The sequence below is a fragment of the Mytilus trossulus genome, chromosome 8 (assembly GCF_036588685.1).
Source record: "Mytilus trossulus isolate FHL-02 chromosome 8, PNRI_Mtr1.1.1.hap1, whole genome shotgun sequence".
In the NCBI taxonomy this organism is placed as follows: domain Eukaryota; kingdom Metazoa; phylum Mollusca; class Bivalvia; order Mytilida; family Mytilidae; genus Mytilus; species Mytilus trossulus.
This window is the reverse complement of record NC_086380.1, coordinates 45,300,879-45,323,699: the sequence shown is the minus strand read 5'-3', so window position 1 is coordinate 45,323,699 and position 22,821 is coordinate 45,300,879. Positions and strand designations below refer to the sequence as shown.

At 32.2% G+C, this 22,821-nt stretch overlaps 1 protein-coding gene across 8 annotated transcripts in view; it reads right to left on the bottom strand.

Annotated features, from left to right (window-relative positions):
* Window positions 1-22,821, bottom strand: part of LOC134681013 (2'-5'-oligoadenylate synthase 3-like) — a 50,794-nt gene that overhangs the window by 5,780 nt on the left and 22,193 nt on the right. For 2 of the 8 annotated variants that reach the window (XM_063540366.1, XM_063540367.1), the window contains exons 2-8: window positions 17,335-17,402; window positions 11,176-11,357; window positions 9,591-9,864; window positions 8,983-9,161; window positions 4,650-4,837; window positions 1,478-1,597; window positions 441-615 (exon numbers count right to left, since the gene is read on the bottom strand). In XM_063540366.1, the coding sequence (XP_063396436.1) occupies window positions 441-615; window positions 1,478-1,597; window positions 4,650-4,837; window positions 8,983-9,161; window positions 9,591-9,864; window positions 11,176-11,343 (1,104 nt within the window). In that variant the 5' untranslated portion in view covers window positions 11,344-11,357; window positions 17,335-17,402. Of the gene's footprint in view, window positions 1-440; window positions 616-1,477; window positions 1,598-4,649; window positions 4,838-8,982; window positions 9,162-9,590; window positions 9,865-11,175; window positions 11,358-12,521; window positions 12,541-12,918; window positions 12,981-13,439; window positions 13,494-17,018; window positions 17,048-17,334; window positions 17,403-18,914; window positions 18,987-22,821 lie in introns of those variants that run through there. The other 6 variants (XM_063540368.1, XM_063540370.1, XM_063540365.1 and 3 more) reach the window with 6 other exon arrangements.

Here is a 22,821-nt window from a genome sequence, read left to right as displayed (position 1 = left end):
GTATAATTGACAAATTATTTACTCTGTTTTACAATTTAGCGTAAATGGAATAGATGTGATAATTTAAAGTAAAAATAATGATTTTAATCTAAAATAGTACATGATCCTATATAAAAAGTGAATTTTTTGAGTTTTTTGTTTTAAAAACTAAGCACTTTTTTCAGCATTGCAATTGCATGTCTATCACCCTTTTATTCAATTCATACAGAGAATTACATACAGTTTGTATAATTGAATTGACGAACGATCCATGATGTTTCATTGTCATCAAGTGGCTTTTTTGTAAAAATCTTTCCCCCTACATAATACCTTTAACGGCGCCACTTTCACTTCGTAGATAATTAATTCACTGTATTTCAGTTAAGTATACAAAAAGGAATCATATGGATATATTCACAGCAGTGGATTAGAGATAGGCATATATTTATTTATTATTCCACCTTAATAACTTCTTTGATGCTAAAATCTGGGTGTTGATGTATAAGATAAACAACTGTATTGATGACCTCTCTGCAACTGTTTAAAAAGCTTGTATCAGGTCGAACTTTCCGGTCTAAAAACTTCTCTAGCGTTTCTCCAATACACATTCCAGGAAAATGTTCTGCCATTGCATGCCTTTAAATCAATAATAATAAAGTAATGTCAATGTATTATGAAGCCATTTAAATCACCTTTTATTTGAGGATGATAAAAGCTGTGAATATTTTTCATGACATATGCTTCTCAGTTAAAATGCCATTTGTTTGCACTCAATCAAGTGTCTGCTTTAAAGTCATATGAAACGAGTGACCGATGAAAAATAATGTTAATCCAATTCTTGAACCAATGCTTACATATATCGTAAACTTAGTCTTCTGTGCACGATTTTATCATTTTATTTGGTTTAAATTGACCAAAATGGTCAACAAATATTTCAATCGGTCAGTGTTGTTGTGACAATATGGTTGATAATTAATGGTCGTGTTATGAAGCCGAAGTTTAACGATTGTCATCCGTTTGTAAACAATCATTAAAGATGCATGGATATTCAGGTAAGCACGTGTATAACAGGTACAATAAGATAAAGTATATCTTGATGAGGGAGCGATGTTTATGTTTGGTTTTCTATTCGCACTTGCATATTGCGATCACCAGATTTTTTCGAGAAAGGTGACGCTGCATACGGAAAACATAATGGCGAATTGTTTGCTGGAAGCAAGCAATTAAAAAAAGTAAACTTCTTCTAAATTTGGACAATTTTTAATTTGAAGTGTCATGTGACTTTAAAGGGGCATTACCTACGGTATATAAAAAAATATGATATTTTTGTTTGTTTAATCATTAATGAAAGTGAAGGAGTGAAATAATAGTTCGCTTCATGCTGCCAGTCTGGTTCAATTTTGTAAAAATTAGCTTAGAAAAATCGCTGATGAATCAGTTGCACGTGAATAATTCGAACTCATTGAATCCATTTTCATGTGACCATGAAGATTCTTACCCCAAATTATCCAATAGCATACGGCCTCTCTCTTCAACTTGACTATAGTCTCCATTGACACCCATCTCAGATGTAGCGTTATAAAATGGGTTTGCTGGATCCAAAACGTAAGGAGGTGATCTGAAATTGAAATGTGAAGGGGAAAAAACATTCAATAGTTATGGAGAAGAAGTTTCAAATAAAATGGACCAGCCCTTACTCATCACAAAAACAAACAACCCCAAAAATGGCCCGATTATTGTGGAAAATAGTAAAAAAAGATGCGAAATATACCAAAGGGATATTCATACTCATAAGTCGAAAACATACTCCAAATATCATGGACAAAACCTTAAACTACGAAAAGACAAACGACGGTACACAAAATACAATGTAGAAAACTAGAGTCTGAGTTATACGAACCCGACCAGAAACTGGGTTTGATATCGTGTGATCAGGAAGGGTAAAAAAAATCATAGTCGATGAGCGACACCCTTTGTGCTGCTCATATTAGTATCATCACTCTGAGAAGTCCTATTTGGAAAGTAAAAATAGAGGAAGAGATTACATGTAAATTCTCAATAATGTTTATTATGAGAGTTTTGTCATTTAAAGATAAGTAAAATTTAAAAAAAAACCACACACACAATTGAGTATGTGCAAAAATAAAGAAGTAAAATGAATAACTGAAATATGTAGAAACAATCGGTAAAGATTAAAATGTAATAATCTGGTTTATAAAAATATCCTCTAGGTTAACAAGAGAAATTTCAGAAATATAAATAACAACATGTTGTTTTTAACTTTTATATTACTGGCGGAGGGCTGTCTCATTGCAATCATATCGTATCTTCTTGTTTTCTTAAGTAAAAAAACATACTATACTGTGTCTTTTATGGACGTTTACAATTAAGACTGAAACTCCTTTTCAATGTTCAACGTCTAATCATATTATGAACAACGTTATATAACTCTTTTTGTAACTCAACATTCTGTTTTTCCTTATAATGCATTTTATATTAGCAGCTCTTTACCACTCATATTTTTTGGGTCATAAGCTATTGGTTCTGCTTAAATTATGATTCAAACCTTAAAGCATCAAATGTCTTTTTGCAGATAACTACTCCGAAAATGTTCTTTGTGTCTTTCTAAAATTGATTTTTCATCATACGACTATGTTTAAAGTAAAAATGAAAATGTCAAAATCAGTTATTATAAAAAAAATATCGTGGTTTGGGTCAAAAGAAACATGTCAATTGTTCACGGATGTATTTTATTATTTTCTTTGAAAGTATATTAGTTATTTTTATTATTATTAGAGCTTCTAAATAAAGACAAACAGACAACACATTTAAATTGTAATCGTTTTCGGTATTTTTAACTTGAAAGTTCTAACCATAAAGGCAAAATTGGGCAATTTGAAATATCTATAGTACCTCTTGACGGTATCATTTATCGTTAAAAAAAAATAACCCAAAAAAACTGAACTCCGAGGAAAACTCAAAACGAAAAGTCAGTAATGAAATGCAAAATCAAAAGCTCAAACACATCAATCGAGTTGACAACAACTAACTGACTTATTACTGGCAATTTCTTATGTAGAAAAAGGTGGATTAAACCTGGTTTCACAACAAGCTAAACCTTCCACTTGTATGACAGTCGTGCAAAATTCCATTAAATTGACAAAACAGACATAAAAGGTAAAAATATCAAAAGAGGGGTACAGCAGTCAACTTAATGTTATTATCTTAATCACTATAAAAGCAAACAAATATATAGATTAGACCGTTGGTTTTCACGTTTGAATGGTTTTACACTAGTAATTGTGGGCCCTTTATAACTTATTGTTCGGTGTGAGTCAAGGCTCCTTGTTGAAGGCCGTGCATTGACGTATGATGGTTTACTTTTATAAACTGTTATTTGGATGGAGAGTTGTCTCATTGGCACTCACACCATATCTTCCTTTATCTATATAAACAAACATTTACAATTGACGCAATAACACAATGACGGGATGTATAAAAACCCTGATATTCAAGAACGGAAAATGACATTCCTCGTTATTGGTAATGACAATCACGAGAAACGGTTTTAAAACAGAAAAATTGTGTTTTGTCAAAAATATAAACTATTTATGTTAACCAGAAGCATACTTCTTCGCCTGATTCATATTATCTCAGATGTCCATCTATTTAATATATTTTACTCATGTAAATCTTAAACAAACAAAAATATTTCTTAAATCATAATTTCTCAAAAACATAAACTAGTTTTTGTTTCGTTAAAACTTGGTTTATCGTAGTTTCTTATTGTCAGAGTGGCTTCAACAGTTCCGCCCTGGAAATGATTGTATCAGAATAACATAAAAACATATAAACAACTAAATAGAACTTTTAGGTAGACTTGATAAAAAGATTAATTCATCTATATAAGTTCTCCAGTAACGGCAAGACCCACAAAATATATTCTAGCACCGAAAAGGTATGTCAAGACAAATCAGATTACGCATATACAATTAGGTCGATCTCAAAAGTGAATACTCAGGTTCAATCTATAAGTAATGAACCACACAAGGAAACCAAAATTATAGTCTGCTTAAACAATCAAAAAGTTGAGCCCGCAAAAAGCTCTTATGTGTTATAACATGTATGCAATCCTGTTTTGATCATACAAGTTTACAACTATTTAAATGCTTAGGATTTTTGTACTCTTATTCATAGATTTGGCACAATTATTTTGTAATTTTTGGTTTTCAAACTAGGTCTGATGTTAACAATATCAAGCCTGGTATATGTGATGAGAATATTTTAATTTTAAATTTTAATTTCAAATTTAGTCAGATACTCAACGCCACACATATCCAAATACATCTAGATTTGTCAAGTTTTCATAATTAAGCAGGTTCTTTTACAATATGTTAATTAATAAGGGCAAGAGTAATATACCGCTGTTCGAAATTCATAAACCGATTGAGAAGAAAACAAATCCGGGCTTCCAACTAAAAATTGGAGTAACACATCAAATATAAGAGGAGAACCACGACACACCAGGAACAAACACAGAAAATAGTGACAGAAATGGTAATACGTGTTTATATATCTACTAAGTGCATAAAATGTAGTGAATGTTAAATTTATTTTTGACATAGGATATATAAGGTACACATCTTTTTTTAAATTTTATTTCATCTTACCTCTCTAATTTTGTAATAAAGTTGCCAGAACTATAAAAATCATCAAATGCGATAGTTGTTTCCTTAAAAAACGAAATCTGATAGGCAACGTCATAAATCATAGGTGCCATCTCAAAGTTGTTTGGGCTACCCTTTTTTTGCCATATATGTATCACCAATAACTCAATACAAAACGATGACAAGTCATCCTGAAAAGTATAGATAATTCAGATAGTTTATTTAAAAAACATACAGCGAATAGAAGGCTAGGCCGTAAGAGTAGTTGTCAAATCTTTTAGATTTATTGTTCAAAATTAGATGTGTGTGTCTAAAAATATAAAAATACGCAGAATTGATAGGCTTTCAAATCACATATTTAAAGTCATAAGAAACCTCAAATTAAAAAAAAAATAATGCATATGTTTTTTTATAACTCAATGGATAGTTTTTATTATAAAACTTATGTAAATATACTTTTTTACTGAAGAAAGTTCTTTAATTTGTTCATATTTAGAAGAAGTTTACTATATTTTAATTGCTTCCTTCAAGGAAAAATCAGGTGAGTGCAATACTCATGAATGTCCTTAAAATAAACTATTATCTGATTGTACATATTAAACACGTGCTCAATTTCCATATTTTTTTGTTGATTGTTGACAAGCAGGTGACAATCGGTAAACTTCGGCTTCAAAAACTATAATTACCTGTCATCTTTCACAACAACATTGAAAATCAAATTGACGATTATACGAAATTTATGCGAAAAAAATGATAAAATCGTGCACAGAAGACTAAGTTTATAATTGGTTCAAGAATTGGAATAACATTATTTTTCACCGGTCACTCGTTTCTAATGACTTCAAGCTAACCTGACATAAAAGCAAAAAAGGTTTTTGATAATCCTTATATGTGTCTTTTTATAATGGCTTGCATTAACAACATTACATTTTTTTTCATTATGAGAGTTTTCATTACTTGGCACACAACTAAACTTTTACATTTTGTATTTACTTGACATAATACTAATGGCCAGTATCCAGTATTTATTTTCATCATTACAGTCAAAATATACATGTAGCTACGGAACGCCGTAGCTGCCTTATGGTACTTCATTTTTTATCATGATAAGTTGTTTTTTGTATTATGATGAGGTTTTTCTCTATTATGATGAGGTTTTTCTCTATTATGATGAGGTTTTCTCTGTTATGATGAGCTTTTTCTTTATTATGATGACCTTTTTCTTTATTATGATGAGCTTTTTCTCTATTATGATGAGCTTTTTCTTTAATATGATGAGATTTTTCTTTATTATGATGAGCTTTTTCCCTGTTATGATAAGGTTTTACTTTATGATGAGGTTTTTCTCTATTATGTTAAGCTGTTAGAAGGGAATCATGGGAAATTAAGAGAATTAAGATCAAACAAAAAGTAAAATGGCAGAATCAGAAATGTTTGATAAAGATAAAATAACAACAAATTTTGTCAGCATGCTTTCAAAACATGCACTGGAATATCAAGCCGTTACCATTCTAGCGAATGTAATGTATCAAGTATGGAAACATGTAACCTGTGAAAACTGATAGTTTGGATGGCCATCCAAATTACCATGTCGACAAAAATGTATTAGAATCGTTGTTGGATTGTCACTTCAAGATATCGGACATTGGATCTCTTATAACTCTAAGAGAGAACAATATATTGACGGAAGGCTCATTTTAGACTACAGAATAGAGATGTTTCCGACATGGAAGATGACAACCTTGACAGTATCCTTTCCGCCATTGTCGTGGACTTTCCTCGTTGTTGCGAACGCATGTTGCGTGAAATACTGAAAGGAAAAGGAAGTACAAAGATTGAGGTTAAGATATGTCATTCTTAGAATATACTTTGCTGGTACCCAAGAGAGAAAGACCGATCGACTGCACAAACGTGTATACAAAGTCACGGCACCGAATCACTAATGGCACATAGACACTAACCATAAATTAGTAAGATGGAGATTCGTTATACTGGTTGGAGCTCGAGTTGATGGGTTCAGTGGGCTTATAATGTTTCTACATTGTCGTGACAACAAAACTTCCGCCACCGCTAACGTATTAATTAGCGTCCTCTCATGAGTTGTTTTGTTTTTGTAACGGTTTTGTCAGCAGTGGTGGATCAAGAGATTTTCATAAGTGGGTCCCACTGACTGCCTAAGAGGGGCCCGCTCCGGTCATGCTTCAGGGATATCCTAAATATTCAACAAAATTATTCCCCAAAAAAAGAGGGGCGGACCGAACTGCGTCTAATAGCCCTGTACTACATTTACATGGATGAAATTAGCAGAAGACTTGAAATTTTGACTCAAACCTGGGTAAGCCATAGAATGAGAGCATCAAAATCATCACCTGTCAATATTTGAATCGATTGTCAAATACAGAATCCAGTTGGTTGGTACACAACTCAGTGAACGAGATTTAGTTGATTATGGATTAGAGGGGAACATTGATGCGCCTCATCTTATTCACGATGGAAAGCCTATTTTGAGCCAATGAACATTGCAATTAATGACCAACGAATAATGATAGCAGATTTCAATCGGACAGGTACCAACTTTGGCATCGATGACTTTGTGAATTGTGTCGAAATCCTCTCTGCACAAGCCTGATTGAACTTTCAGTATTTTTTTACGTACAATAACAATGTTATAAATGATCATTGCCTATTTCTTGCCCTGTTTTCCCCCAGTTTAAGTCTTGTTTTGTTTTATCCATCATAGAACTCATCTGGTACACCTATATTAAAAGAAATTTGTATGATTGTCAATGAGACAACTCTCCACAAGAGACCAAATGACACAGAAATTAACAACTATAGGTCACCTTTCGGTCTTCAACAATAAGCAAAACCAATACGCATACTCCGCCATTAAAGGCCCCGAAAAGACAATATTAATCAATGCAAACGTTAAAACGAACAGCCTAATTTATATTTTAATTTTGCTTTTGTGCTTCTTTTCTTTCTTCTATATTTTGTCATTTGTATATCATTAAGAATTAATAATAATCATTGTAACAAATTGTTTGTAATTATACTGCTCTTTTAGGGCGTCCTTGATTGACAATAAAAATATTTTATTGTATTGTATTGTATTGTACAAAATAGAAGGAAAAAAAAACAAATATGTAACACATAAACAAACAACAACTGAATTACTGGCTCCTGATTTGGGACAGGCACATACTTACATAATGTGGCGCTGTTAAACATGTTAGCGGGATCTCAACCTTTCCCCTTATATAACCTGGGACAGTGGTTCAACATAAGAAAGAACAATAAAAATCAGTTGAAAAGGCTTAACTCATTAGATGGATAAACATACAAATACTACAAATACAAGCGGACAAGATCCATAATCTGATTACAGTGCTGAATTGGTAACCTTTTCGAATGATTTTATTTAAATGATAGTTTTAACATTTCTGGGAAAAATAAACAACATTGCTGTAAAAATGAGGATGTGCTACATGCATCCCGTTTGAATAAAGTTTTAAGGTACAACCAAACTTTAAAACATAATCTTTATATCTATATATGGAAGAATTAAGAAAAGGTTTTAAGTATGTGTTGTAACGAAATCCCTAACTAATGCATAGTCGTGAGGAGCATAGTTGGTGGCAGAAGTGAGAAGCAGTGTCATAATATGCGCTGGAATAGTAACTCCTAGACATTCCAGTGCATGTTTTGAAAGCATGCTGACAATATTTGGTGTTATTTTTTCTTTATCAAACATTTCCCGGACATGGAGCAGACCAACATTCCGAAGAACTTTCAAGGTTTCAGATTCTGCCATATCTCTTTTTGTTTGATCTTATTTCTTTTAATATCCAATGATTCCCTTCTAACAGCTCACCATAATAGAGAAAAAAAACTCATCATAAAGAAAAACATTATCATAATAGAGAAAAAGCTCATCATAATCAAGAAAAAGCTCAACCTATTAAAGAAAAAAAAAAGCTCATCATAGTAAAGAAAAAGCTCATCATAATATAGTAAAAGCTCATCATAATAGAGATAAAGCTCATCATAATAGAGTAAAAGCTCATCATAATAAAGAAAAAGCTCATCATAGTAAAGAATAAGCTCATCATAATAAAGAAAAAGCTCATCATAATAGAGAATAAGCTCATCATAATAAAGAAAAAGCTCTTCATAATAAAGAAAAACCTCAAAACGATAAAGAATGTAGAACCATAAGACAGTTACGTTCCATATGTAGCTATATTTCATCTAATTTATTTTAGATCATGTATAAGATAAAGCCCAGCATACATAAGTTTATAAGTATTTCAATTTATTTACCGATATTACTTACATAGTTGGTATAGTTCCAGTACTTAAACAAACGTATTAAATCTTTAACTCTAGAAGGTACACGTTTCACGAAATCAACTTGTTGCCTTGCCACACATTTAGCATAATAGTTTCTGTTATGATATTCTTCTTCCATCTTATTGTATACTATCTCTAAACTTCTACGAACATCTAATGGATCTAGAAATATATCAAACTACAGTTCAATGTATTCACTTTCAAATTGTGACCCAGATACTTATTTCATTCTTTTACTCACACGACGGATATGCATCAAATGTTTTAACCCATTCTGGACTTGTTTTCTCAAACTACTTATCACCGAGATTTGTCTTTCATAAGCAATACGACGTTCGCCGCATGTGAAGCATGGTCTGCCTACGCTTCTGGAGCACATGAGATCACCCCTAGTTTTTCGTAAGGTTCGTGTTGCTTAGTCTTTAGTTTTCTATGTTGTGTTGTGTATCATGGTATTTGTTTATCCAAACATTCATCTATTTAGTTATGATGTTGTATTTGTTATTCTGATCGGATATTGTTAAATGTCCTATCGTTTGTAGTTGTAATTCTATTTTTTCTTCTTTCTATTCTTTATAAAGTACAACATACTTATGACGTCAATTATAGGCAGAAAGTCTACATCAAACCAATCTCCGTCTTCAACACAACAGACTTCAAATTGAAGGGTATGTAGAGCCTGTTTCGTAATCTTAATTCTTACGGTTTCCCCTCTCACTGCAGCAAGTAAATACTCTGCAAAGCTAGAAATTATGTTTGGTAACTGTTCACGTAAATCATCTATTTTTCTAAAATTGTTGATTACTACCAAAAGGTCGACATCTGAGTGGTCCTTTACTGCCGTGCCCTTTCCAAGTGAACCTCCCTATGATTAATGAAAACATTCTAATGTTACATGGATAGTCAATTCATTGTCAATCTGGTTTACCGTAAGATAAAAACTATAATAGTTACTGGAAAATAATAATGTATCCAAGACAAAATATCAATCAGTACATTTCCAATAGATTGAATAATATAAGTATCGGAATAGTTCTTTTGACTTTTATAATCAGTTTAAGAAAAAGTAATTCCCCGTTTTTGTGATGAGTATATAGACTACCGTAGCCGTATTTGGCACAACTTTTTGGAATTTTGGATCCTCAATGCTCTTCAACTTTTTACTTGTTTGGCTTAGTAAATATTTTGATATGAGCGTCACTGATGAGTCTTATGTAGACAAAACGCACGTCTGGCGTGCTAAATTATAATCCTGGTACCTTTGATAACTATTTACGGTTGTTCGTAACCAAAGAAGTTTTATTTCTAATGTAAAATAACTAGATTTTATTTTTCATTTGGATTTTATCAAATTTAAATTCTTTCTCAAATGTATGTGACTGTGCTAGCTGTAGATTTGTTTATGATCATAACAAGTGTGCGCCGTTTTACAAAATGCATGTATCATTTAATTGTATGACATCCTGTATGTATTGAGGAAATTGCGTTTTTATTTTTGTTTTATTGATAATTTTAGTATTGCATAATGATACCAATAACATATACATCTTGAAAATTCTACATGACCTTCTCTTTTTCTATCTATTAGAAAAATGTTATTTTTAGAAAAGTGTTGCAAAGATCTCGATTGAGTAGTGTCGCGGAATCACACATTTAGTATTTGTGTGTATAGTCATATAGAATCTATGTAGTGTTTCATAACTCTTATTAATAACTGGATGAAATCAGTTTTTGTTCTTGTTGAGTTTTAGTTAGTTTAAACATATTTATTTATAGTGGATTGGGAAACAAGTTTTGCAAATCATATTAATCCTTTTCCACTTTGCGGGTGCGAGTGCTGCCTTGTAGCGGCATTAGCCTACTCCTTTTCGAAATCTACAAGGGTGTCTTTAACGTGCAAGAGATGGCTCTCTCTTAACACGGGTCAGCCATTTATCGCCCCTTTCCGACGGACTATCATCGTTTAGTACCGACATTTGTAATTGAGCTACTACCTACTGATGTTAACAGTTTGTTCTTATATTGTGCTGTTATCCCACTGTTCCAGGTAAGAGAGAATTGAGTGCCGACAAACATGTTCAACCACATCACATTCTTTCTATGCCCATGCCGACACAGTATAATGTAACTCAGTTAGAAGCAGTGGTAAAAAAAAACAAATATTTGTTATTGATACCTTAATAACTTCTTTGATGCTATAAAGTGGGTGTTGATGTATCAGACGAACAACTGTGTTTATAACTTCACCACAACTATTTAAAAACAAAGTATCAGGTCGAACTTTCCGGTCTAAGAACTTCTCTAACGTTTCTCCAAAACCAAGTCCAGGAAAATACTCTGCCATTTCAACCGTTCAATCTAATAAATAAAAAAAATCGCAATTGCAAAAAAGAAGGCATGAGAAGAATAATTGAATTGAGAAATTGTGCTATTCTTTTTAATTAATGTCAAATAGTTGCACGCATATTAGAACGAAACCAGTCTTACTAATGCGATATAAATTAGAATCTCTATGTTTGCTAGACAAAGTCGTCCACGAGATTATAGAGGCGTTAAGCAGGATTACTTTTCCAATTGAAAATAGAATAAACTAATGAAATCAAAACCCTCCTTTTCCACTGATTTATATAGTGTGTTCTTATGTTGTTCTATTACACCACTCTCCTAGGTCAGGGGAGATTAGTTCGCTTTCAATCTAGTTGCCGCATATAAATGTGCGTATCCAAAGTCAGGAGCCTGTGTATCGTTGTCGTTTGTTGCTTTATATCATAATTGTTGCTTGTTTATTACTTTGTACATACATCAGGTCGCTAATTTTCTCGTTGGAATCATTTTACATTTATCATTTCGGGCCTTTAAGGTGATACCAACGCCTTCACTAAAATTAATTTGGCTTGTTTAATTTTCTTAAAATTTTGAAAAAAGTATTAACTTTGACCCTTTGACAAAAATATATAAATTTTAAAATATTTGAACCAATCATTTTATCAGAAAAATTACACTGGTTGTATTGCAGTTTGACAAACACTAATTTTGATCTTCGAAAAGCTAGATATTGCCTTTACAATTAACGCAACGTAATTAAAACGTTTAGCTGATTTTACAGAGTTATCCCCCTATAGTGTTAGATACCACCTTAAATGCATACAATAAAATTTTGATCCCGTATTTACATTTTGATAAAAATTTCCATTTTGTATCTGATTAAATCAAATATTTAAAAAAATATACACCGTAATGTGCTACTTTTTGAATAAATTAGTTCGAAATTTTGTATATTTCCTCAAAATTCGGATTTGTGGCCGTATTTCCCTTTTGAAAGAAATACATAACTTTTTTGTTTAAAAAGACAAACACAAATTGTTTTTTGTTAAATAATTTGTAATTTCCGTTTTTTATAAGTATCCTAAAAATTTATACTTTTTTCAGAAATAATTCATATTTATCAAATGTTCATGAATGTAGACAAAAAACATCGTTTTTGCTGTATATTTATCAAATTAAAAATAAAATAATATTTACGTTTTCCAGAAAATTGGCACACATAATCTTCTCGCGTAATCAAATCAAATGGCATTTTCATGGTTTTCTAAGGTTTAAAATGGAAATTAGAATTAAATTTTGAGAAATTACTGTAATATTTTTTCTGTCTACTCGAAATAACATAACAAATGTGGTGCACACTGTTAAATAACCCGCTACGAGCGTTATTCAGGGTGCATCAAATTTTTTATGTTATTTCTTTATGGACAGAAAAAATATTACAGTCATTCCTTAAAGAAATGCAACTTCTAACATTGATTTCTAAATTTCATTGTGAAAGTTGATTTTGTGTTTTATGGATCGAAGAAGGTATCGCATCATACAAACTTTTTTTTCTCATTTCCCCCCGTTCAAATAGTGCATTTTGATGACATACATACGATTCCCTCTTATTTTTTTCCCCTTTCAAATCTGTAGAAATTTGTGGACTGAGTGTATTTCTATCCATTGAAGTTTTTCAAAAGGTAAATAATAAAAAGTTGTTTAAAACTGTCGGGAAACGACTCGTGTAGTTCGACACTGCTGATCAGATTGACCAATTTGTAGATCTAGGTATCATTGGTTTTTTTTTAATTCATTTTTGCTTTTATTTACGATTACAAATCAGTATTAAGGGTAATAACTTATGTAAGGGGTCGAAAACTAGTCAGAGTAATGTATTTTTTGTGGATTTTATTTTTCTAACTGTTTTCAAAAACATCGAAGGGGCTATATGGCTACCGATTTCAGCCATGTTGACTTATTTGTGAACTTTTCATTAGTTCTATTTTAAGTTTCCCTTTAGCTTTATTTTTTTCAAGATTATTGCCGAAAAAAACAAACAATTGTAAAATACTGAGATTGAAGGAAAATTACTCCATTGAATAGACTGGTCATTTCGGTCACAGTTACTCTTACGTGGATCTTTTATTTTCTTGCTGATATCTCTGGTAATTTATCTGTTTTCTGTATCTGTTGTGTATAAAATCTTTAAACAATTAAAGTTTAAAACACAAAATATGATAAAAGTCATAACTAAATGATAATGATAAAATTACTTCACAAAAGGCGTCAACCGCTGATTTCTGTCATTAAACTTTTCGCAAAAATAGGTCCATTACTTTTAGAATTTGACAGGCGATTTCTGTCCCACGTAAGAATACTTAGTTAAAGATTTAATTCTTGCTGCTGACAGTTTTGTGTTATTTAATAGTGGTGAATATGTGAGCCAAAATTTGTTCCTGTGAAAAAGTTCCAGTGGAACTAATATCACAGGAAATATGATCTAGGAGAACTTTTTCATAGATAATTTCAATATAATTTGTTCCATATCTATAAAATAAGTACCGGGTTGTTGAAATTTGTTACTTACATGTACCTAGTGAAATATGTTCCAGGTTTATGAAATTTGTTCCTTTACCTGGTGAAATAGGTTTTGGGTTTGTGAAATTTGTTCCTCACCTGGTAAAATTAGTTCCTAGTCTGTGAAATATGTTCCACTGGTTAAACAGGTATTTTATATACTGAACATTTTTCATCAGAGAGTTTAAAAGAGGGACGAAAGACAGCAAAGGGACAGTCAAACTCGTAAATCTAAAACAAACTGACAACGCCATGGCTAAAAATGAAAAAGACAAACAGAAAAACAATAGTACACATGACACAACATAGAAAACTAAAGAATAAACAACACGAACCCCACCAAAAACTAGGGGTGATCTCAGGTGCTCCGGAAGGGTAAGCAGATCCTGCTCCACATGCGGCACCCGTCGTGTTGCTTATGTGATTACAAATCCTGTAAATAGTCTAATTCGGTAGGTCAAATTCATGAAAGGGAAGGGGATTGTAGTTACGACGTAAGGAACATATCCGATATCATTTGTGAAACGGTTATTCCATAACGGTCAACCAACTCGTGATGGCGTCCGTAAAATTTACGAAGGGATGATTTCAACTTCACCATTTGGAACTCTTGGTTTAATAGCTTCCTTGTGAGCAGTAACCCTCTATCAAGAAAATCAGGATTAAAGTTATCATTCAAGTGCATTATAAAAATAAGTATATCATATTGATAATATAATAAATAAAAACAAGAATGTGTCCATAGTACACGGATGCCCCACTCGCACTATCATTTTACATGTTCACTGGATCGTAAAATTGGGGTCAATACTTTAATTTGGCATTAAAATCAGAAAGATCATATCAGAGGTAACATGTGTACTAAGTTTCAAGTTGATTGGACTTCAACTTCATCAAAAACTACCTTGACCAAAAACTTTAACCTGAGCTTCACACTATCTTTGTCTTTGTTCAGTGGACCATGAAATTGGGGTCAATACTTTAATTTGACATTAAAATTAGAAAGATCATATCATAGGGAACATGTGTACTAAGTTTCAAGTTGATTGGACTTCAACTTCATCAAAAACTACCTTGACCAAAAACTTTAACCTGAGCATTACATTATCTTTTTCTTTGTTCAGTGGACCATGAAATTGGGGTCAATTCTTTAATTTGACATTAAAATTAGAAAGATCATATGATAGGGAACATCTGTACTAAGTTTCAAATTGATTGGACTTCAACTTCATCAAAAACTACCTCGACCAAAAACTTTAACCTGAAGCGCGACGAACGAATGGACGAACGAACAGTCGAACGGAGGCACAGACCAGAAAACATAATGCCCCTCTATTACATAGGTGGGGCATAAAAATGTAGAACATCCAATTAGGATCTTGTGGACTATAGCAAGTGTTTAACTATATACGTAAAAAATATCAAAATGACAGTCCCACTTTTGAGCCAGAAAAGAGTAAAATAAGAAAATTCTTTCGTAAAAAATTGAAGTATTGAAAGATGAACATATTAACTAATTTGAAAAGGTCAAAATGACTGATCATTTTTTCCACAAGACACACTCTTTTGAAACTGTTACATGACAAGTACATGTATGACTAGAACACAGGGCCATGGCAGTTAACAGGAACCAAGGAGAAACACATAAACCATACATACACATTATCTTGTTACCCTGTAGAACTTTACAGTCATGCCTACAATTGCACATGTATCCCATGCCAGCACACTCAGTACAACATTTAGCTTGCATTAAAATTTAAGTGTAACCAGAAAATGTTTCGCTGTGCAAAATGTTGCAAAGGTACTTATTTCAGTGAAAATAGGTTTGAGGAGAACTTATTCATTGATTTCTTTGAAATATGTACATATTGGTCTAAAATTAATATCACAGGAACTTATTTAAAAATTTTAATATTAACTGGAAAAAAATCATGGAGCTATGATATTTGTTCCGGAACTTATTTCATATTTGGTAAAAAAAAAATAGTTCCGTAACAAGTTTTACAGTGCTGGAACATGTTTCCTGTGATATTAGTTCCGGCGGAACATATTTCCTATGAATTTTTGTGTTATAAATACAAAAACGTGCAAACTCTTTTATATGGATTGAACTGACGATTTCGACCATGTTGACGTATTTGTACTTCTTATTTAGACAATACTCATTTAAACTGTTTACATTTTTGTATACATAACAATCATTCTGTGAGTTTCGCATTGCAACTTCAATACATAGTCTTCTACCGGTTAAAAATGCATTCAACAAAATTCTAACTTGATCTATAACTTGCCATGGTGTGAACCAAATCACAAATATCAAGTCAATATCTTTAAGCATGACAAAAAAAGGTTCGTGAATCTGATTATTAAAATGAATTTTCTCAGTCCAAGGACCATAACTGTGGACAAAATCATCTGACCGAAACTAATTCGAACTTGATCTGTAACGTGTCATGATAAAACGACAGACGGACGGACGGACGGACAGGAAATGTCAAAAGTGCTGTTTCAAAACTACTATGTTTCAAGTATCGGCAGAATTAAGAAAATATTTTTCATCGAGTAATAACATATAAGTAAATTGTACTTATATAAAAGTTTAAAGCAAAATTTCGAAATGGAAAACTACTTAAACTATAAATATTTTGAAAAGAGAAGTAACATAACAAAAATGAGAATAAGCGATCATAATTTAATGATAGAAAAAGGAAGACATTTGAAAAACCTGGAGAAAAAAGACTATGCACATCCTGTAAATACAATGGAGGATGAAACCCATTTTATTTTATAAAGCCAAATAATTGCTAAACTAAGAGATAACTTTAAAGGAAATGTAATTCAACATATGTCAGATTTTACGTCCTGGCAAGAACATGAAAAAAATAAATAAATATCTCCTTTGTTCATCAACCTCAAAAGAAGTAGAAAAATTAGGGTCCTATTTTAAACAGGCATTAGAACTGAGAACAGGGGGACTCTTGATAGTCAACTAACTTTCCACAGTAAATGATGTATGCGTATCAAAATAAAACAGAAAAATACGTTCGCAATATTTCAATAAAAACAGTCACATTTCGAGATACATAATTATGAAATACATTTTCAGTTTTGAAGATATTGAACAAAACTTACATAAACGTGTTCACCTTAATCGTGTTAATGGGAGATATAGATAATGGCCCGTGATATCTTATCCACAGATTTTATATTTACAAACTTATCTACAAGCTTATTTATTTAAAAGACGAATGCATACGTAAAATGTCGTTAAATCACAACATGTAATTGAAGTTTTACGTCGCAAAAGCACTTGAAAAAGTATATCATACAATGACAAACACTTTTATATTATATATATATTAAGAAGTTTTCGAGACCCATACAAACTGTACTGACTTATCCAGTTCTCGTTTACTTTTAATCAACCATAATTTCGTCTTTAACTTACCTTTCAAATAAGCTGAAGACATTCCATTCCACTATGCGTGCAGTTGTTGTTTGTGGAGGTGCCAATACCTGTAATTATCAAAAATGAAATGCAGTGGCTGATAGCATGTGTACAGACAGCAACGAATCGATAGATATTATCACAACGAGGCCTCGCTTATCGTTTCGTATTATTAAAAGGAAAATAAATTATCACAAATGAGTAGAAAATTTTCAAGTAACCTTCCCAAATTTATAATCAGTACATCTTTAACAAATGTATTCCAGGCTAACCAAGAAGTACATGATGTATTGCGATACAATAAGCAGTCTTTATACATGTAGTATATTAAATGTACACTAATTATTGCAAAATGAAATCGACCAATTTGTTTATCCCTTCGGTGCAAAGTGACAGTTGTTTATAAGTATGGCACGCGGGAACCACATCATCATAGTTTAAGGGATTAATAAAAACAGAAACATTTAACAGAATGGAACCTCTAGATTCCTGACGTCAGAATACATTTGCATAGTCATTTCCTAAATACAAACTGTAATAATGCCCTGAGAAATGGGTCAATCGATCACAGTATAAAAAAGGAAGACGTGGTTTGATTGCCAATAAGACCAATTAACTCTTCACAAGAAACCAAATGACACAGAAATTGACAACTTTATGTCACCGTACGGCCTCCAACAATGAGCAACCCCAAACCGCATAGTCAGCTATAAAAAAAAATCGAAATGACAAATGTAAAACAATTCAAACGAGAAAACAAACGGCCTAATTTATGTACAAAAAAATAAACGAAATACAAAAAATAAGTAACATAGCAACAATAGACAACAACTGACTGACAGGCTTATTCATACAGAATAATGCGGGGTTAAACATAATTATCAGCGGGATACCAGTCCTCCCCCTAATCTGGGACAGTGGTGTACCAGTACAACAGTAAGATCGAACTATAAAAGCAGTTGAAAACGTCAGCAGATGGATACATATAGAAATACATGTAACAAACACACAGTACAGATTTGAGAGTATTCGCAGCAACTGACAGCTAGTTCAATGACAATAACACTATTAAAAAAATGCATATAAGACTAAATTATCAATGCGTTGGGGTAACTACGAATTTACAATTACTAAGTAACACGTGGAATTAGTTCAAGAGTAAATTTGTATTATTCCTCGGAATTTCATAATTGTATTTATCCCCTGCAGTGGCGGGGATCCAGCCATCTTAAAAAAGGGGTTCCTAACCCAGGACAAAAAGGGGGAGTGTCCAACTACATGTCCCAATTCAAATGTATTGATCGTCCAAAAAAGGGGGGTTTCAACCCCCAGAACCCCCCCTTCTGGATCCACCACTGCTCTGAAATACATGTAATTAACAGAGCTTTCTTACATTTTGACGAAAGGTACGAACGAACGTAAAGGGAGTATGTATCACATTTGCATGATAACACATAAAGAGCCTTGTTTTATCCGGTAAAACAGAAATTTCTTAATCAAACGTATCGTTAAAGATAAGCATATATTGCAACTAAAACACTCTTTTAATTTATTAAAATAAAGAAAAATACGTCACTTACGTTAACCTTGATCACACACATTTGCGCGGGAAATGTCCAGCATGCTTTTCACCATTATTGAAGTATGATACTCTAAATTAAAAACAATATTCACAATAATTTCTTTTCCTAAATGAGTATGCGATCATCAAATTGATAACGTGGATAATTTATATAATCGACAAGGATGTTGCACGTTTTAAAAGTAAAATAAATCTTCGGAAAAAAAGTAATGTGATCTTATGATCGCAGAAAACGAGTGTGAAATGAAACAATTCCTGTTTCCCCTTTTCTTCGAAGGTTAAGGGTCGTTGCCTCAGTAAGCCACAGAGGAATTTCATGGTCTGTTTTTCGACTATAAATATCTTCAGGTAATACCAAAGATCGACGAGTTATATGTGATAATTGGTCGGTTTAAGTCCAGGCAGTGACAAATATTTCATGAATGCAATATTAAGTAAATTACGCTGAAACAACCCTTCAATAGGTGAGCTTAACATGTGATTATTGGTCGACCTATTACAAAGCAACAATGGGTAGAAATGAGGAATAACCACAAGTTATCAAAAGTGCGTCGGATAATAGGTTTTGGAGGTGTGATTTTTTTTATTTTGTTATTTTTGGGGTTGCATTTTTTTTTATTAAGGAAGTATCAAATTCTTATTGTATGTTATTTTTGTTGGAATGTATTTGCATTGACATTTTCTTTGGTTGAATAATGCAAAATATAAATTTAGGGGAGGGAGGAAGAGATTAGTACATTTTTTTTCTCAGGATGAGTCTTATTTATATATCGGAAATCTTATGGAGTTATCCTCCCTTTTTGGGTGGTTCAATCTCGTTGAAATCTTGTTCTCAAATTATAAGTAAGCTCTTATATATATTACATATTTTGAATGCCCAGATATTGTTCACAAGCTTCAGCATTCGACTTTCGTTTTCAACTTGTCAAAGAGAGAAATAATACGTTTTGTCTATTGTTATGCAATTCATTCATTCCATGGAACATAATTGCCTTTGTCTCTTTAAAAAAATCAAGAGAGCAATTGAACGGAAGAAAACAAAACGAAATGAAATAAAAAAAATAATGAAATATATCATGATAATGAAACGAAATGCATATTATAACTCCCTATGCTTATCGGTCGTTCAACTATCCCTCTTCTCTGCTCTAAATACAACTGCGTATCACGGCTTTGTGACATCAAATACCACTGAGGTAAAGCTGATGACCGTAACTGCATTCACGGTCATCCCAAGATGTCGGATGAAAAATTAGGTCAGTATTTTTATAGTCTGTTAAGGTGTTTCTACATCATTTTCCTTACAAAGCATACTTTGATACGATGTAAATTTATAAAAGATTCACATGGAAGTCACAAATCTCTACCGAGGAACGTGTATAAAACGGAAATTTGGGTTTGAAAAATTCGCTAGGATGACCGTAAATCGTAATAGAGATGACCGTAACAGGATTAGCGATTCATAACAAGGCTGACCGTAATTTGTTAAAAGATGACCGTAAATTGTTAAGGATGACCGTAACTTTTAAAGGATGACCGTCAATTCTAAGAAATATTCATATTTGTATTCATAACTGTTTGTCGAGTTTGTCTCAATAGGGGTTCAGCGGTTATACATATGTTTTATCAATTTCTTTTCAACTATTTGCCGTATTTAGAGTTTATGACAATGATAGTAAATTTCATATTTCTCGTAAATGATTAAATATTTAAGGAATGACTGTAATATTTTTTCTGTCTATGAAGAAATAAGATAAAAAAAAAGTTGGTGCACACTGAATAACGCGCGTAGCGGGTTATTTAACAGTGTGCATCACATTTTTTTTAATGTCATTTCGAATAGACAGACAAAATATTACAGCCATTTCTTATAATTTAATTCTAAATTCCATTTTAAACCATGAAAAAACGTCGATGACGTCACGGTCACGTGACTAAATTATGTCTATGGGCTCATTACAAAATAACATCAGCCAATCAGAAGACGCGTTACATCTAAAATTAAATTATTTATTGATAACAACGTTAAAATTTGAATACAAATCAAATATTTTATTTTTCCAATCAGGGTCTCAAAGCGGGCATTTATACAATTACCAATAATGAAAGTATATGCAACAAACATTGAAAATTATATGACGTGACAGATATTAAAATAGACAAATGACAATAAATTTGTTCATCTGTATAGGAGACACCAATTCAAGGGACGGTGCTGTAGGATATACTGTTGATTGCGATATGCAATAACAGCAATCCCCCTCGTGTCAGAAGCAGATGAACAAAAATAAATATAGAAACTAAATCCTGTCACTTAACATTTTTTTTTTTAAATAACAACAATAACTAATTTTGCGAAACATGGAATATAAATCTGCTTTTTGCAGTGTTTAACCAGGAATATACACAACTCTTTTCATACAGTTGAGTTCTCACAAGACAGCAGCCGTAGCAATTTCTCTTGGAACATGATTCAGCTGTGATATAAATAGTGTCTGTCTTCGTTAGATTTTGTGCAATAAAAGAGAAAATGAACTTCATTTTCAATATTACCAGAGTTATATTGCTGACATACGGTCTAAGGTTTGGAGGAGTACCCTGGTATCGTTCTATTTTAATCTGCAAATGGTGAGATGACACCCTCAATTTTGTTAATGATCTCCTACGCTAGAATTTTGTTATGATATTTATATTGATACTTTTCGAAACCATAATTATCCTTAACTGTCACATAAGTGCGGAGCTCTCCTTCTGTTTCTTGGTCAGTTGATCCTTCCAAAATTTGTATGCACGTCTCTTTCAATATTTTCCTGATGGTATTATTTGAAATATTTTCCCCATCATTTAAATTTGCAAAACCAGGAAGAGTTTTTTAAATGTGTTGGAGAAAGCTATACCATGAAAACTTATACTGATAATATAGAGATTTGAATGCTGGTATGCATCTTGTTATAAAGGAAATTATTCTTAATTTTTAGTCTAAGCCAATAATTCAAAATAGACCTCATTAATTAAAAATACAGTGGAAACCAACAAAGTTAAAATAAGGCTGCACATTTTGTGTTTTTAATTTGCCGACCAGAATGAATTTACAAAATTTACTGTGAAGCTTTCCACAAGTTAAATTTGAATACATTTTATCCATGCAAATTAGTTGGTTTCCATATCTAAATTTTTCTATCCAGGGATTGAATGAGCTCCAAATTTCACTTCCATATAGAGAATAAGCTTAATAGCATGCTCAAAAACATGCATACAGTACTAGTTTTTAAGGATTTAGAGATAATATGCCTATTAATATTTACATGGTCTAGAGATAATGATTTTTCCAAATAGTTGGGAAGGTCATTGATGAAAATCTTAAACAGGTTAGGACTTATGTTATCTCCTTGTATAACTCCAAACTGTGAAGGGAAGAAAATAAAACAAATTGACAGCGATGCGACGATAAGTTGTAGAAAAAAACCGTTGATTAAGCATAAGATTATCCAGCGGAATCAGATTAAAATCTTAACATCTGCCTTGAAATATACAAACAGTCCATTGACAACACCGGATCGATCCGATGGAACTGCAAAATTTATTCGGCATTCAGTTGGTTTGACTGAGATTAAACATTCCGTAACAAATGAAAAGCAATATGTTCAGTAAATATTCCATTAGATAAGAATTCAATACTGAAATGAAGTCTTCGTATCGCCCTATCTCTTTTAGTTTTGCTTGAATATTTGGCAAAAGTCATAAATATAAAAAAGATGTGGTATAATTGCCAATTAGACAACTCTGCAAAAGACAATTCTCCACTGGAGACCAAAATGACACAGAAATCAATAACTATAGGTCACCGGACGGTCTTCAACAATGAGCAAAGTACATACCGCATAGTCAGTATATAAGGCCCCCTA